The sequence below is a fragment of the Tetrao urogallus genome (assembly GCF_951394365.1).
Source record: "Tetrao urogallus genome assembly, chromosome: 1".
In the NCBI taxonomy this organism is placed as follows: domain Eukaryota; kingdom Metazoa; phylum Chordata; class Aves; order Galliformes; family Phasianidae; genus Tetrao; species Tetrao urogallus.
The window spans coordinates 17,694,590-17,709,365 of NC_136813.1; the positions used below are offsets into that span (position 1 = coordinate 17,694,590).

General features: G+C 42.0%; 1 protein-coding gene across 1 annotated transcript in view; it reads right to left on the bottom strand.

The window, feature by feature from the left end:
• Positions 1-14,776, bottom strand: part of ZDHHC20 (zDHHC palmitoyltransferase 20) — a gene marked incomplete at both ends in the record, with an annotated part of 38,433 nt that overhangs the window by 21,176 nt on the left and 2,481 nt on the right. The window contains one exon of the mRNA XM_079545514.1: positions 730-756. Within this exon, the coding sequence (XP_079401640.1) occupies positions 730-756 (27 nt within the window). The remainder of the gene's footprint in view (positions 1-729; positions 757-14,776) is intronic.

Here is a 14,776-nt window from a genome sequence, read left to right on the forward strand (position 1 = left end):
CTGAAGACAATACTAAGTGTTAAGCAAAGTTTGTCAAAACTTTAAAACCTTAACCACTTTGCCTGGAAATGAAAAATACTGTGCAGATACCTTTGAAGTAGCTGAGACTTCACACAGCTCTAACCAGTCCTGAGGAATGGTGTTCTGAGGAATTTGGTAAGCTGTTGGAAAACAGCCAACAGTAGAACAATTCTTCAAGTCATGGGATTCAGGGAGGACAGTAAGGTGAGAGATGGCAAGAAGAGTGGTCAGGCACCGGAATGGGCTGCTCAGATGGTGGCTGAGTCACCATTCCTGGAGGCGTTCAAGAAACATTCAGGCACGGAACTACGGGACGTGGTTTAGCGGGGAAATATTGGTGGAATGCAGATGGTCAGACTGGATGATCTTGGAGGTCTTTTCCAACCTTGGTGATTCTATGAATACACATCATCCTTTCAGGAATAAGCACACAACTGACTGCTGCAGTTCCTTCTTTCTTCTGTTCTCAGAAGGTACGCATTTAAAAATATTTGCACACTTAAATCATAATGCTCACAGGTCTTGTCATCACACCATGCGTGTGGTACAACGAGCTCAATATACTCATCCTCATAATATTTACCTTGTTTCTTAGCAATAAGCTACTTAACACTGAGAGCTTACGCATCAAGCACATTTAAATTCCACATCCCTTATAACTTGCATACAACAGAACTACCCATAACAAAAGTAATTAAAAAGCATTACCTTTTTCTGCAGTTGAAGAAATAGTAACTGGAAGAGAAAAAAAAAAGATACAAGGTAAGTAAATTTGTACTGAACAAATAATTTGGTTAGAAGTGAGATACACAAGATGCTCACTTGTTCCAAAGCATATTTCAGGTGTTAATACCTCCCTACACACTTCTGAGTAAAACAGGATTCCTCCTGCCACCCTTTAAGGCTTGGTGAGTCATGGAATAGCTGAAGAGATCCAGCTCCCTGCTCTAACCATCTGAGGACACTCCTTTTCAGAGAATTAGAACATAATTTATACAGGCTACCCTTTGGACATGTATCCAGCATGTTTTCTGAAGCATACTGGGAACCAGGCCAACAGGTATACAGCCAGAAAGAACAAAATGAGATAAATGAAGTTCTGACAGAAGTCCCTGTGAATCTACGAGTTGCGTGTAATTCTAAGTTTATTTCTACCACTCCTCTCTTCCCTTGTCACGAGCTGTTTGACTTTTTCCTTTTAATCTGGACTCCTAAGGCACAGTTAGAAACTCTCTACTTCCTTGTCTTCTGCAACTTCATCTCTTTTTATCCCAACAGCAAATTCTGTTGTTGAACTCTGCCTTGGGTACTACCTGGCTGGTACATTCTCCTGCACCCGCAGTTCTCCAAAACCTCAAAAGCTCATTGTTGAGTAAGATGCTAGTCAGAGAGCAGCTGTACTCATTGGAACGCTTTGCACCATGCGCCTTGCTGAGTCTCTTCCCTAGACACTGAATTCCTGAAATTCAATGAGGAAGGGATTCTTTCCTGACATCCGGTACGGCAAATTTAAGCTTCTGGTCACCAACACGAGCAAAAGGTCAGCGCACACCTGAACCGCTGCCATCCACCTGCTCCACGTGGCCTCCTTTCTCTCAGCACTGACATTTGTACAGTCTTTACTCTGTGCGTCAGCTCAAAAGAACTTTTTCCTGATGCTCACTACAGACAAAAATCCACAGGGCTTCAGGATGCATTACAGACTTCAGAGCTACTCTGGTCACAGAGACAGCACGCGTCTTGCTTACCTGTAGGTATCTATGGCAAAGGGGCCTGCAGCCATATTACACAACTGTAATTCTTTTTATAGTCACAGACATACTGAGGTGATACATCAATGCACAGGGTGAGCCCTGTTTGTTCAGATGTTAGTGATTTTTTTTCCCCCACTCCTTAAAGTACACTCTGTCTCATCTATCCATGGGAGCCTCTCTCTTCAACTAAAGGAGGATAACCTTAAAGAATAGCATAATTTCACATTGGTTAGTACATTTTCGATGTGCACAGTTGCATAATCTCCTCTTGTGTTTCTGTCTAGAAGTAGGACATGACTCACACAGAAAAACCCACCTGAAACACACATACCTACAAAGTATGTACATGCATATAAGAACAAGTCCAACTGCATCATGAAAAGTTCAAGTACTGCTCCACTGTATCATACAGACCTCAAGTTATACTCAGAGTAAATCCTGTGTTTTGGGTTGAAATTTTACTAAAGTGTTATTTCTCCAGTTCTGCATTAGCATTAAAGTTTTTAAACAACGCAAATATAAAAACCATTAGAAAGGAGAAAGTTAAAACAACCTTGCTACTCAGAGTTGTTTGTTTAACTAAAAAAAAATAAATTAACAACAGTACTAAAAGTACATTACAGTAAGCTTTGTCTTTGGCTCCTGATGTATTTTAACATCTTGCTCACAGCTGGACAAACATGCATTTCCTTAGACAAGAAAGATAAAAAAGTTCTTAATTATTCTCTAATGGGTTGTGAGAACAGTGTTATCTATAAAAACAGATTCATTTCTTCCTAGGTAATTCCGGTTAAAGCATTCCATAATCTGTTAACCTCATTTCAGCTCTCAGTACAGAACAAAATGCTGAGCCAAATTTGATGCTTAAGGACTTAAAGTACTGAACAGCCTTTACACACAGAGAGAAGCTTAAGATCTTATCACTTGTGAGACTTCATTTAAAAAAAAACTCTAAATAAACTTCATAAAAATTAATCATAGCTTTAAGGAACCAAGAAGATAATTTTCTCATACTTATATTGGTCCCTTAGGAAAACAATTGTAGTCTGGCCAACTCCTGCAGTTTGAGGTAAAAGCAAACCCTAAAACACTTGTGATTTTCATTCTGTCCTATCATCCTTAAGTTAAATAAAAATAAGACAGCTAGTTCTCTCTTGCCTCAGAAGTTATAGGATTCTGCTACTATCCCTTGCATGGCTTTTATTCCTGCTATCAGATGAAGTCAATGAAGAGCAATCCAAGCATTCGTACAAAGTCACGCAGCAAACAAAAATCATCACATAAAGACCCTGTGAAACTACTCCAGTTAAACCTCCCTTTAAATAAGTTAATATTTAATCTTTACATAAAAGAGAGCTGTAAGCGTTTGTTAGGCTGGCAATGTAACAAGCAGCTTTATGCCACCAAGAAATCAATTTCAGCTTTTGAACTCGATTAAGGAAGAAAACGCAACACAGCACTACCATCGTATCCTACCATCCTCGGCTTGCAGCTTCAGTTACAAGCTCACCTCCCTGGTTTTGGGTTTCTCCTCTGCCGCTTCTGAGTATTTAAACCTTGCTGTTGGTCTCCATTGAAATTTAAATCAGTTTCAAATGTAAACAATTCTGAAACACATTTTTTGTTTGGGAAATTGGATGGGAAAAATGAAGCAGCGCTGCCTTTTTGCTTATCGATTCTTTTCTTGAACAAAATGAGCACTGCATATGATTTACACATTACCCTCAGGATACAACAGCACTGTTTATTACGTTAGGTGCATTAAAACAAGTTAATGCCTTCAGCAAACAAACCAGTCCCTATTTCAGAAATGTAAGTGCTGCAAATCAGCTTTTCTTTTGAGGATTTCAAAATATATACCCGTGTCAGTCTACTGCTTAGCTATAAAAGAAAATTGAGAGCAAAAGTATTCTTAGGATTGGCTTTTCAGGTTTCTGATTCCTAGAGAAGCCTTAAAGAGTTCCAGCAAGATACTGCTAGGGAAAGATAAAAATATGATTAGGCAGTGAAGGCTGCAGCTCACATGGCTGCAAAGCTGAACAGCACACACTCATAAGCACACTGAGCAGCCTTTAATTCCAAAGGATTCAGCATCTCCGTGTTACAGCTCTGTGCAGGCCTGTGAGGAATGAGTCCCACCTGCCTGCTGCAGCGCAGAGCTGCCCTTGGTTATCGCAGAACTTCCCTAATTGCCCTCACTAAGGCTCAGGACAGTCTGCCTGTGAGGAAAAGGATGCTGGCCTACACAGATCCCTGGGCTGCTGCAAGCTGTCTGAGGATAGACAGCCTACTGTGTTGCTCCTGCAGCACTGGCAGCTTACACATTGCAGCTCTCCGTGCTGCAGGTCGCTGCAATAAGCAACATGCAAAACTGAGCATTCTGTGTAGAAAAACGACTTGCGTACTAACTCCCAAACACACAACTCAGCCTTTGAATAAGCTGTACTAAAATGTACTCTGTAACTTGGTCAACGTGAAAGACCAACAACAGTTCCAGGTTTGACTTTAGCATAGGAAAAAGTTGCCTAAGTTTCAATTTAGATGTTGAGTATCACCCTTAGCAGTGAAGACACCTCTTCCTTCAGTTCTCTCTTATGCCTCTGTGTAGCTTTGCACTGCTGCCTGTTATCTTCCATCTCACCTACGTCACATGAATCACAGAGGCAGAAGCCTACAGAATATCACAGGAAACAATCCTGCAGACATAGGGATGTTATAAATGGTATCATAAATGGCACTGGAGAAAGATGCCATTTGCCAGAAGGATTCTTCGGAGAAGTTTTTAAGGAAACCTACCAAAGTAAGCTAAAAGAAAACACGTTTGCTCTCAACCTTGAAGGAAAACTGAACAGCAAAAAATCCCTCCATAAAACACACATCACATATCCACACTTCCTAAAATGTATTGTCTAATCCAAGCCACTCTTCGAGAGCCAGGTGTGTGATTTCCAGACCACAAAATCCAACAGCAGAAGTAGAGAAAAGGAAAAAGACTGATCTTGCTACTGTATACAGCTGTGCTGTGTGCCCTTCCTCTCTGCACAGTGGCTCCTGGCAGAAGTTATAGTTGGGGTATCACAGCCTCTCCAAGACTCTCAAAGAGTAACTTTATGGTTTTGGCTGACTTTCCCTGTGGACAGAATAAAGTGCTAAACGTGCAACTGCATTCCTTCACTAGAGGAGTTACCAAACAGAAACTTCCCTGAGGCATTACCATGCCTGCAAAGGCAAGCACCACTTATGTTATCTCATTTTGTGCTTCTTCACAGAAGGGTATTTAATTGGAAGTACAACTTGGATTTATAGTCACATAATTCCTGTTTGCAAATGCAGACCTTCCTCATTCAAAAGAATATGGCAGAAATACCACTTACTGAGGTAACCGGGGCAGATGATGAGTCAATTTCCTAGAATAAACACACCTGCATCACAGACCCGAGGGCAGTGGCACAGAATGAGGACTGTATCACCTCTACACTTCTCCCAAAGCTCTGTGACCGTCCCACACCGAGCTCTTCCTTATTTTCTGATAGGCACGCACCCAGCAGTGTGTTTCTCCCTCAGCAGCAGGGAGTTGTTTTTAGACAAATGATTCAAGACAACTGAGTTGACAGCACCACGTGGCCAAAAGCCAGCACAATAAAACACTGCCACGTCCCTGCTGGAAGGCTGTGGGGGCCAGGAGCTGCATTATACGTCTTGCCACCAGCTGGAACAAACAATCTCTGAGTAAGTTTGGGTCACAAGGACCTAGCCCTCTTTTAGCTTCACACACTGCTAGACTGATTTTTAAAGAAAGCAAACAAACAAACAAACAAACCTCAGGATCTCCAGCTCTAGGACACATGTCCTCCACAACAACTGCCAAATCATTCATTTATTTAACCCACCGTGTGCCTGCACAAGGGCAGCATGGGTGTACAAGACCCAGCTCTAAGGCAGCACTCATCTCTGGGGTGCAACACATGCTGGACATCTCTGCTGCAGGGATGTAAGAAGTTTCACCTTCCTGCACGCAGGCTGATCTGGTGCAGGCTCTTGCCAGCATCACTGCCACCAAATTTAGTGTGTTTGTGACGTTTATTGCTACAGAACTCGAAGAATACTCCCAGGGAGAGATAAGATGTGCTAGTATTTCAAACATGGCAGTATGAGATGCACTGCAGACCTCTTTTGTTATTTGCTATCACTCACAGCTACAGTTGGTTGTATGGTTAAGAAAATATTAAGACAATTCTTTAACTATAGCAATTAATTTAGGGAGGACAGAGGCTTGCCGCCCAGGAAACATTTTCTTATCACAAAAGATAATAATGGCTTTTGTTATTATTTATGCAAGGCCTTTTTCAGCTTCAGTGCAGAGTGCACATGCATCAATACAAGTGGGGCTACAGCAGAAATTGGTATAATGGATACAAAATACTCCTTGGGTACCAAGTTACACTTAGCAATGAATTAAGCTTTGACAACTGAAAAGATTTCTCCTGCACATGGTGGGAACAGCAAATTCTGTGCTCCCAATGTCACAGCTCAAGAACACAGTCAGAAAGGCAGCCAACTTCTGGAAACCAACAGCATCCTACACATGACCCCTTGCTTCTGCCTCTACAAAATACTCTTATCACTTATACCAAGGGTCTCATAATGGCTCTTACTGAGAGCGTTTAAATATTTTAAATGACTTCAAAGTTTGAGGTTACACTTGGTTGGCACGTAGGAAGATGTGTCAGTAAGTCTTAAGCTCACGGCCCCACGCTCATGGCCACGCCAGGAATCAATGAGACACAGCACTGCGAGCTGCAGCAGCCTGAGTAACTCGGGGCCTTTTCTGGAAACAGCATCCAACATTAGCATCAGGCTGCAGCAACATACCAGGTTTATTGTCTCCAAAAAGCCCTATTCCCTGAAAAGCTCTATTCACTTCTGATTTACCATAATTGCCCAAAGAAACCCAATGCAACTTGATTTTCTTCAGCTATTTAATCACCAGTGCCACTGCTCATTCTATTTGCATTTTGATTGATTTTAAACCTCAGCGTTACTTCAGCACAGTTTTCTTAGCTACTTAGTAGAATAATTGGATTTTCTTCATTCAGATTTTTCCTCCAAAATAAACCCCACTTTATCATAACAATAACAGCTTTATTGCCCAGCAGTTTGGAAGCCTGCATTAAATTGTTCTCAATATTGCCTTCAAGCTACTATATAAAGCCAAAAGAAAAGCCTAGTTTCTTCTTCAAGACAAAGAAAGCTGTTAGCTGCACAAGGCAGTCCGATGTGTTCCTTCTGACACAAAGGAAATGGGTGAAAACATGGAAAGTTTTCACCTTTCCATGTTTTCACCCTGAGCTGATGTCCTCAGAACAAATTAATTACACTTACAATTGAAGGAGGGGTACTGAGACTCGGGCCAAATCAAGCTCACTGTAAAACTACACTCGAATATTTGTGTATTTATAAAAAGGCCTTTGCACCCTGCAGTAACCCCTCTTGGTTCTGTGGTTAGGGAGCACAGGGGGATTGGACTCGATCTCCTCAGGTCCTTTCCAACCCCTGCAATCCGGTGAATCTGTGAGGACACTTGCAAGAGATTTGAGACACAAATGAGAGCATCAGCTACTGCAGGCAAAGCACGGCAGCCCGTGTTGGGCTGCTGTCCTCCACATGAGTTGCTCTGCAGGTAATACTAGAAACCATCACTACATTTAAAGTAAACAATATAGCCCAACGACATACCATTTGTTTTCTGAAAAGATTTTTTCAAGTAGGGTAATAATTTCTGTTTGGAAGAAAAGGCCCAAAAGTACTCTTTGTGGCTGTAACCACCAGTCCCTACACCTGCTGAGTGCTTTATGGTTCAGGCTGCTACTAGTAAATCCATTTACTTCCAGTCTAGTTCTCAGAAAATAGAGAAACTGACTTTATTTAACTATTCCAAACAACTTCTGAGGCATTATCAAAGGTGTGCAGAAGGATCAGCCAGCAGGGAGTGCAAACTCCAGGCACAGCTGCCGCAACCTTCAGACACAGTCACCAAGTGGCAAAAGAACCGTGGGCTGACTGTAGGCCTCTGCTTTGTTGGCAAGATATCCATCCATCTCTGCATTTGGCTTCAAGTTCTTCCAAAATCAACTGCCTCCTTACTTCATTTCTGGCCCTGCAGCCAATCTTTCTACTAACATCAGGATAAAAACTCATTGCAAAACTCTGTGGATAAAAATCTCTTTGTAAATCTCATCAAAAAGCATTCAGCACTTAGTTTCTGAAAGAAAGATTTTGCTACTGTCAGGTTCATCAAATAATGGGAGAAATCAAACTATCCAGCAAGCAACCCACTCACACGCACTGTCACCGGATTCTTCTAATTAAGTTCAATCTTTTTTTAGTGCTGCTGGATAGGTCTGGTTGATCTTTGCCACTTGAGTTTAAATGTGGATGTGTCTATGATGAAGAGAGCTCATTTTCTGCCAGCAACACGTTAACAACATAGCTGTCAGTAATGTAGCCTTCACAAACTCCCATCAAGGTATCAGAAAGCCACACTTGTAAGTCCATTAAACTTCTTTAAAGTTTTGCTGTGAAAAACACGTCATTTAAAATCACATCTACTAGTTGTGAGCAAAGTAAATGATGGGCAAATCATTAGAACTTGTAAATCTTAATATTTATAGAATATTATTTTTATTATTCAAGTACTTAAAGAACAGATAAAAGTTCAAAGACAGTACGTGGCGACTTTAAGATTCTGTCCATGTACAGCTCATCAAGTTGGTTGATAACAAACACTGTCACTTTTTAATGCTGGAGGCTTTGCTGCTTGTTCTAGCAAAACAAAACGTCACTCTCACTTCAACCTAAGGAAGGTTTAATTTTGAGATAAACCTTGACTGCAGCTTCTTCCTTATGTTCTTTGGAAAAACAAAACAAAACAACAACAACAACAACAAAAAGAAAGAAAAACAGCAATGCTCACAGAAATATAACAGAAGAAGTAAATGCTGAAAAGGAGAAAACACCCAGAACAATAGGACTGAAAGTTTTGGCTTGAGGACAAGACTTGTTTCCCCCCTCCCATCCCCCCTAGCAGATCTTATTTGACTGCTAGGCCACCTAGGAACATGAACAAAACAAGAGGCAGCACAAAGACTGCCAGAGCCACCACAGAGGGATTTATGGATCTTTTTGGAGTATCCAAACTATGGTTTGAAAGTCAGGAGGAAATGCAAAGATACAAAAGAATAAAATCTCTTGCCCATACAGCCCTGTTTCAGTAAATAAAGCTTAAAGCAAAAACAAACAAAAACACAAACAAAAAAGCCCCTCACACCTCCATCTCCTCATCTCTCCCCACCACCCCAAAAGGAAACAAACCACAAGCAACAAACACCTGCCTGCTGACCTCTCACCATGTTCTTGGAAAGCATTAACTCAGAGCTCAGAGCTCAGTTGCACTGCCACAGATCTAAAACAGCATGTGCCAAGCAAAGAAGCAGTGCTGCTGCTACATCTCAGAGACTCATTTAGGGCTCCCAGGGTAAAGCATTAGATGGAATAGCAGGACTGGCAAGCAGCCTAGCAAGAAGCAAGTGAGGAATTTGATGTATGCATCACTCCTACTAAAAAGACTGACTTCTGCTGCCATCCTTCTAGGACATCACATGAAGCGACGCAGCTGCAAGAGCATCTACATTTGCAAGTGAAGTACTGGAGAGTGGTGAATTAATAAGAAATGATGGCTGTAAAGAATAAGAAATCATTGCTTGTGTAATAATAATAATAATTAGATAAGAAAAGGATAATTAGATCAACCCCTCAAAGCTGTGGCTTCCCCAGCAGCTACACGGAAATGTGAACTGGGATGGGATCAGGAGGTGCAGCTGCTTGTCGGCAGACTGAGAGAAGTCATGCAGGGAGGAGAGCACTGTGGCACAGCAGGTGGGAGCCAAGGCACAGCTGCACACAGCTCATGCCCTGTATATGCCCCAGAGCTCTCCCAGACCTCACTTTCTGCTTGCAGTCATGCCTTTCCTTCTCCCAGCAGCTTCTTGGCAAAGTAGTCTCTCCAGTTGCTCTGCATGTTTGGGAAGATGGGAGAAACACGGGATCATTCCAAGTTTGAGAATGTCAATAGGAAAAGCCAAACTCTCTCAAAAGAAGAGAGAAGATAAGCAATTGGCTCAATTGCTCTTTCTTTTGTTAAATGTCTAAATTATGAATTATTTAAAATGTTCAAGCCCATCCTCTGCACCAGTCACTGCATTATTGTAGCAGAGACCCATCCTGTAACACAGCCAGTGTTAGGTTGAAGGTTGATATCCCTTTGTGCAACCAATAGGCTGAACTCGAGCTTTTTGTAAATTTTAATATTGAAAAAGAGAAAACCATGAAATTTACGTAGTGCATTAAAATGATTAAAATATACACACACAAAATCTCTACAAAAAGCCTATGCTCAACTTGCTGTCTTTTCCAACTACTATTAAAAAACAAACCAACTCCTCCCCAAAATTCCACGTTACTGATCAGATTTTTCAGACCAGAACAGAAGCCAAGCTCTGCCCAGGTACCATCTATTCCAGCACTGTGGAAATACACTTCACTTCTTTTTTAATCCAAATTTGACAGACATAAAAGCAATGACTGCTTGTCAAGAAGAGCAGCACAGTAATGGGTTCTCCACACGCACGCCAAGAAGAGGCTGTGGCTGAGGCGTTTAACGGCAGTTTAGACTTTAACACAGACAATCGTAAATCAGCTTACAAAGTAACTCTGTCTAGTTCACTTCAAACAAATCAAGTTTGTTCCTTTCAAGGTAACTTCACATTTCATCTAAATTATGTTTCCTTCTCTCTGCAGTGGTAGCTTGCCTAATTCCCACTGAATTATTACTTTCATCTCTAAATAAGAATTCAGCTCTCTGGAGACAGACATCAGAACACACAACCCAAAGAGCACAAACAAGAAAACCCGTGTGAAACCACACTTGATTGATCTGTAAATCACACGATCAAAATGGCTCAATGTTTCCCATTTAATTCAGTGCCGCATCATATATAGCATCAGAGGGAGAGCGTTACAGAAACTGCAGAGGCAAGGCATGCTGCTCTCATGATCAAGTGATCTTGTGAGCAAATTCTCTATGACAATCTAGTACCCATAACACAGTTTTAATAGTCAAAAGGGAACGCGAATGAGGAACAGATGAGCCGTTTGGTCTTTTGAAAGAAAGGATAAGCAGATGCTTGATATGCTGCAGAGGAGGAACTTGATTTTTAGCACAGATAAGAAGAGAGAGAGGTTCCAACAGGAGGCATTGCACAGACTGGGGGTGGGGGAAAAGCAGTGGAAAGGTCTCTTTTCTTTCCTTGCACAGGAGAGGTGGAGTTAAGGACACCCCACACAAAACAACTTGGCAACAACACAGAAGGTGATATTAGGGAAGTGGCTGAAAGAGCAGATGTGCTTGTTGGGGCTGCACTGCTCCTCTTACACTCAGATCCATCCAGTACTGATTCAGCAGATGCAGGACAGTGCCTGTCATTACCCGTCAAATGTTCCTGCTAAACATCACACACACTAACAAAATGGATGCTCCAAATGGAATACTGTTTGTAACACTGGGAATGAAAACACATCTCCAACCAGCTATTGAGCAGTTGTAAGACTGTTCAATAAATACTTGGATCAACACAGATATATTGACTGGGTTAAAAAGGAACCCAACAAACCCTCAGCATTTACAGACACATGTTTAGACAGGCGACTGGGATTCCTCCCTTCCCCCTTTTTCACCTAAATCTTAAGTTCTCACTCTACCCCAGCCCTTTCAGTCTAAGAACAAAAACTTCATGGGCCACATCTAGAAGATGAGCAGGAAATGGCCCAGCGAAGGCAGCGCTGATCACAGCTACCGCAGGACAGTAACACATCACAGTTCCTGCACTGGCTCACATGGCTGTGCTCAGCTCCTTGCTTTCCTTAGAACCCCGCTCCAAAGCTGTCGCAGCCGATGGCCAATTTAAGCCAACTCTGGGAGCTCGGCAGAGATCTTGTGCCCCGTGGATAGCCGTACATTTCACCAGAACAGCTGATAGGTAGAGCAGACAGGCTGCACAGAGCTCAGATGCTGCTTTTCCATCCAGCTCACTGGCAGGCAAACCAGCCCCAGACTGGCCTGCGCACTGTGCTTCCTGACCAAACGGTGACCAGAGATCACAGAGAGATGCCAACTGCTGCAGAGCTGTAGGGAACACTTTAGCAAATAAAAGGGAAACGTGACACTGGGTGCAGGGCCTACTCACTGCAGAGGGGGCTGGGAGCGGGCAGGGTGCAGAGCAGGCACAAGAGGAAAGGCAGAGACACAAGATAATTTCCCAAGAAACCAGGCTGAGCTACTGCTGCTGCTCTTGGAATGGTATTTTTGTTGTGCTGTTGTTTTTTTTTTTCTTCTCCAATAGGAGAATGCCAAGTGAGCAGATTTCATACCATATAAAGGGCACATGGCCACTGTCCCTATAAAGCAACAGGACCAACACAGCGTGAAGAACCAAATAAGAAGGTTGATAATCTTTCTGCTCAAGCTAAGCATCTGGTTTTCCAACACACTTGTATCCAGCCTGAGCACCTCACCAGGAATTCTACTTATTCATAACAAGAGAAGAGGCTCTCACTTCAGATGACAACAGGCATGTTTGAGCCAAGGCACTACAACAGAACTAAGTGCGTCCATAGCAGTTTTTTTTATTCTTTGAAATTCACAGGGTACGAAAGCACTGTTAACTATTACTAATAATCTAATGTGCTCAATTAGTTAGCTATTTGTTAGCTCCTGAAGAAGAACCCCTTTTCCAAGGGGAATGGCTTTGCACATACCATACCAATGCTGTACCTGTGTGATGATCCCATTGCTGCTGTCAGAAATCAGGTTACTGAGCTGCTGTTTATACCACATCACTCTGCTTGTTAACTGCTGCATTAACATTTTTAGTAGAGATTTCTTCCAGAGGAAGCAGATGGAATTACCTGCCTTCTGTTTATGCAACAGATTCTTCAAGTGGGTGCATTACAACACATCACTGAGTGCTTCTCATGTGCTTAGGGGAAATCAGCTATCTTCCTGCTTAAAAGGGCTACTGCAGTCATTACAACAGTTAAGGAGTTAAATGTGCACCAGTAACACTAGATTATGAATTCCAAGTTACAAATTGCTGTTTGCCAAGATTCGAGACATATTAGACATTAAAAAAGCAAAGTGCTCAGCAACTAGATGTTAAGAACTAGACAAAATAATTTACTCTCACATCTTTCAGAAATCACTGCCTTCCAGACTTTGAGGTGTTCCAAGCACAGAAACACGAACACAAGACTAGTATGTTCATGAAACAAGCAGTTCTCTTTAGAACTCCACCCAGAAGAGCCAGGATGACAACACACAATTTTAGCTATAGAAACAAAATGCTGCCTGTAACAAGTTGTTTATTTATTTTTTTTAAACAAAGCCAGCTAACACACCTTAATTGCAATCTGCAGGCAACTCAGCCAAAGTTAACATCTTTCTCTTTTTCTCTGTGCAGACTGTATTACTAAATTCTGCAGGCATTCTAGTAAAAAAGGGGTACCTGTATGAAACAGCCTGACTTTACCACCAGCTTCTGCTGTGTAAATCAGAACAGTGACTTCTAATCAAGGTGTAGCCAGTTGGTATTTAAGCTGCTCACCTACAAAAGGGTTTGGAGAATGGTGGGATAGGCAATGTGAGGCAAGTCACCCAAAAGTGAAATGAGCCCCATGAGAAGAGCTCCGGTCACGCTGAGCATGACCTTCTGAGGGGATGTGGTAAGCAGAAAGAATCAGTTCAATTCACTAACAGTATAATACCACCATTGTTTATGAAGGCAATGTTAAAAGCAAAACATGTTTTGACAACGAGAAGGAAAACAATAAATGGTTTTAAACTAATGAAAAGCCATTTTGCAGCACCCACTACTGCTTTTCTGTATTTACTGTATTTCTAGGTGTGTTTTCTTGCATACAGAGCTCCATGCAAGTTACTTGTAGAAAGAAAAAAACAATCTACTAAGAACGCACTAATCCATGCTTTTCTAATTTAAAGCGTTTAAAGAAAATCTGAATAAGACGCTGCCTCAAGTCGTTTCCATTTCCTTCAGCTATATGCGTTCACAGAGTTTTTCCACAACAGTTCCCTCAACTTCCACACGTGTTGAGAAATGGCTGTTGCCATCTTTCCAGTTGGTCAGTAGCCAGATTACCAGATGGATCACAGCTACACAGCAGCAGTGGTCTCAAACAGCCAGCATTCACCAGTTTGGCCCAGTAATGCTCCAGTTTGGCCCAGAGAAATACACCAGTGCAGGCAGTTTCTATAGAGGAAAACAGAATAGCTCACACTGAGAACCTCCTTTCACCTCACCGACATCATTCCCTCCCAGCGCTTACAGGCAGCATGTAAGTAATATAATTCATGGTTGTAGAAGCAGCACAGCCAAGTAAATACATGCCGGTGGTGAATTACAGAGCAGGGCCAAGGCCCTCAGCGACCAGCAGCAGACATTGAGCAATACGGGAATGTCCCAGTGCAGGAGGGTGGGGCGAGTTCCACTGTGAAGCAAAACTGAAAGAAAAAGAGTAACATGAAAAAGGAAGCAATCCCAGCTTTACAACCAGTTTTTACTTTAAGAGTATTTTATGCTACTGCATTAACCTTGGCTTCCCAGTAGGAGAACTGAATACATCTGTTTAACCATTAATACAAGGCTGGGACTTGAGGAAAAAAAACACACACTATAACAGGACAGAAGAAATAGTTGGGGAGAACAAAGCTCTTCTTTCTTCCTGTTTCCTTGCTAGCGTCAGATCTCAACAATTTGCTAACCTTTAACAATAACCTTGGGAAAAAACACTGACGCTTGGGTGGTTGTAATTTCTGTTTTACTCACAGTATTTACTTGATCTGTTTCATCTCCTCCCTTACAAAACTTTCC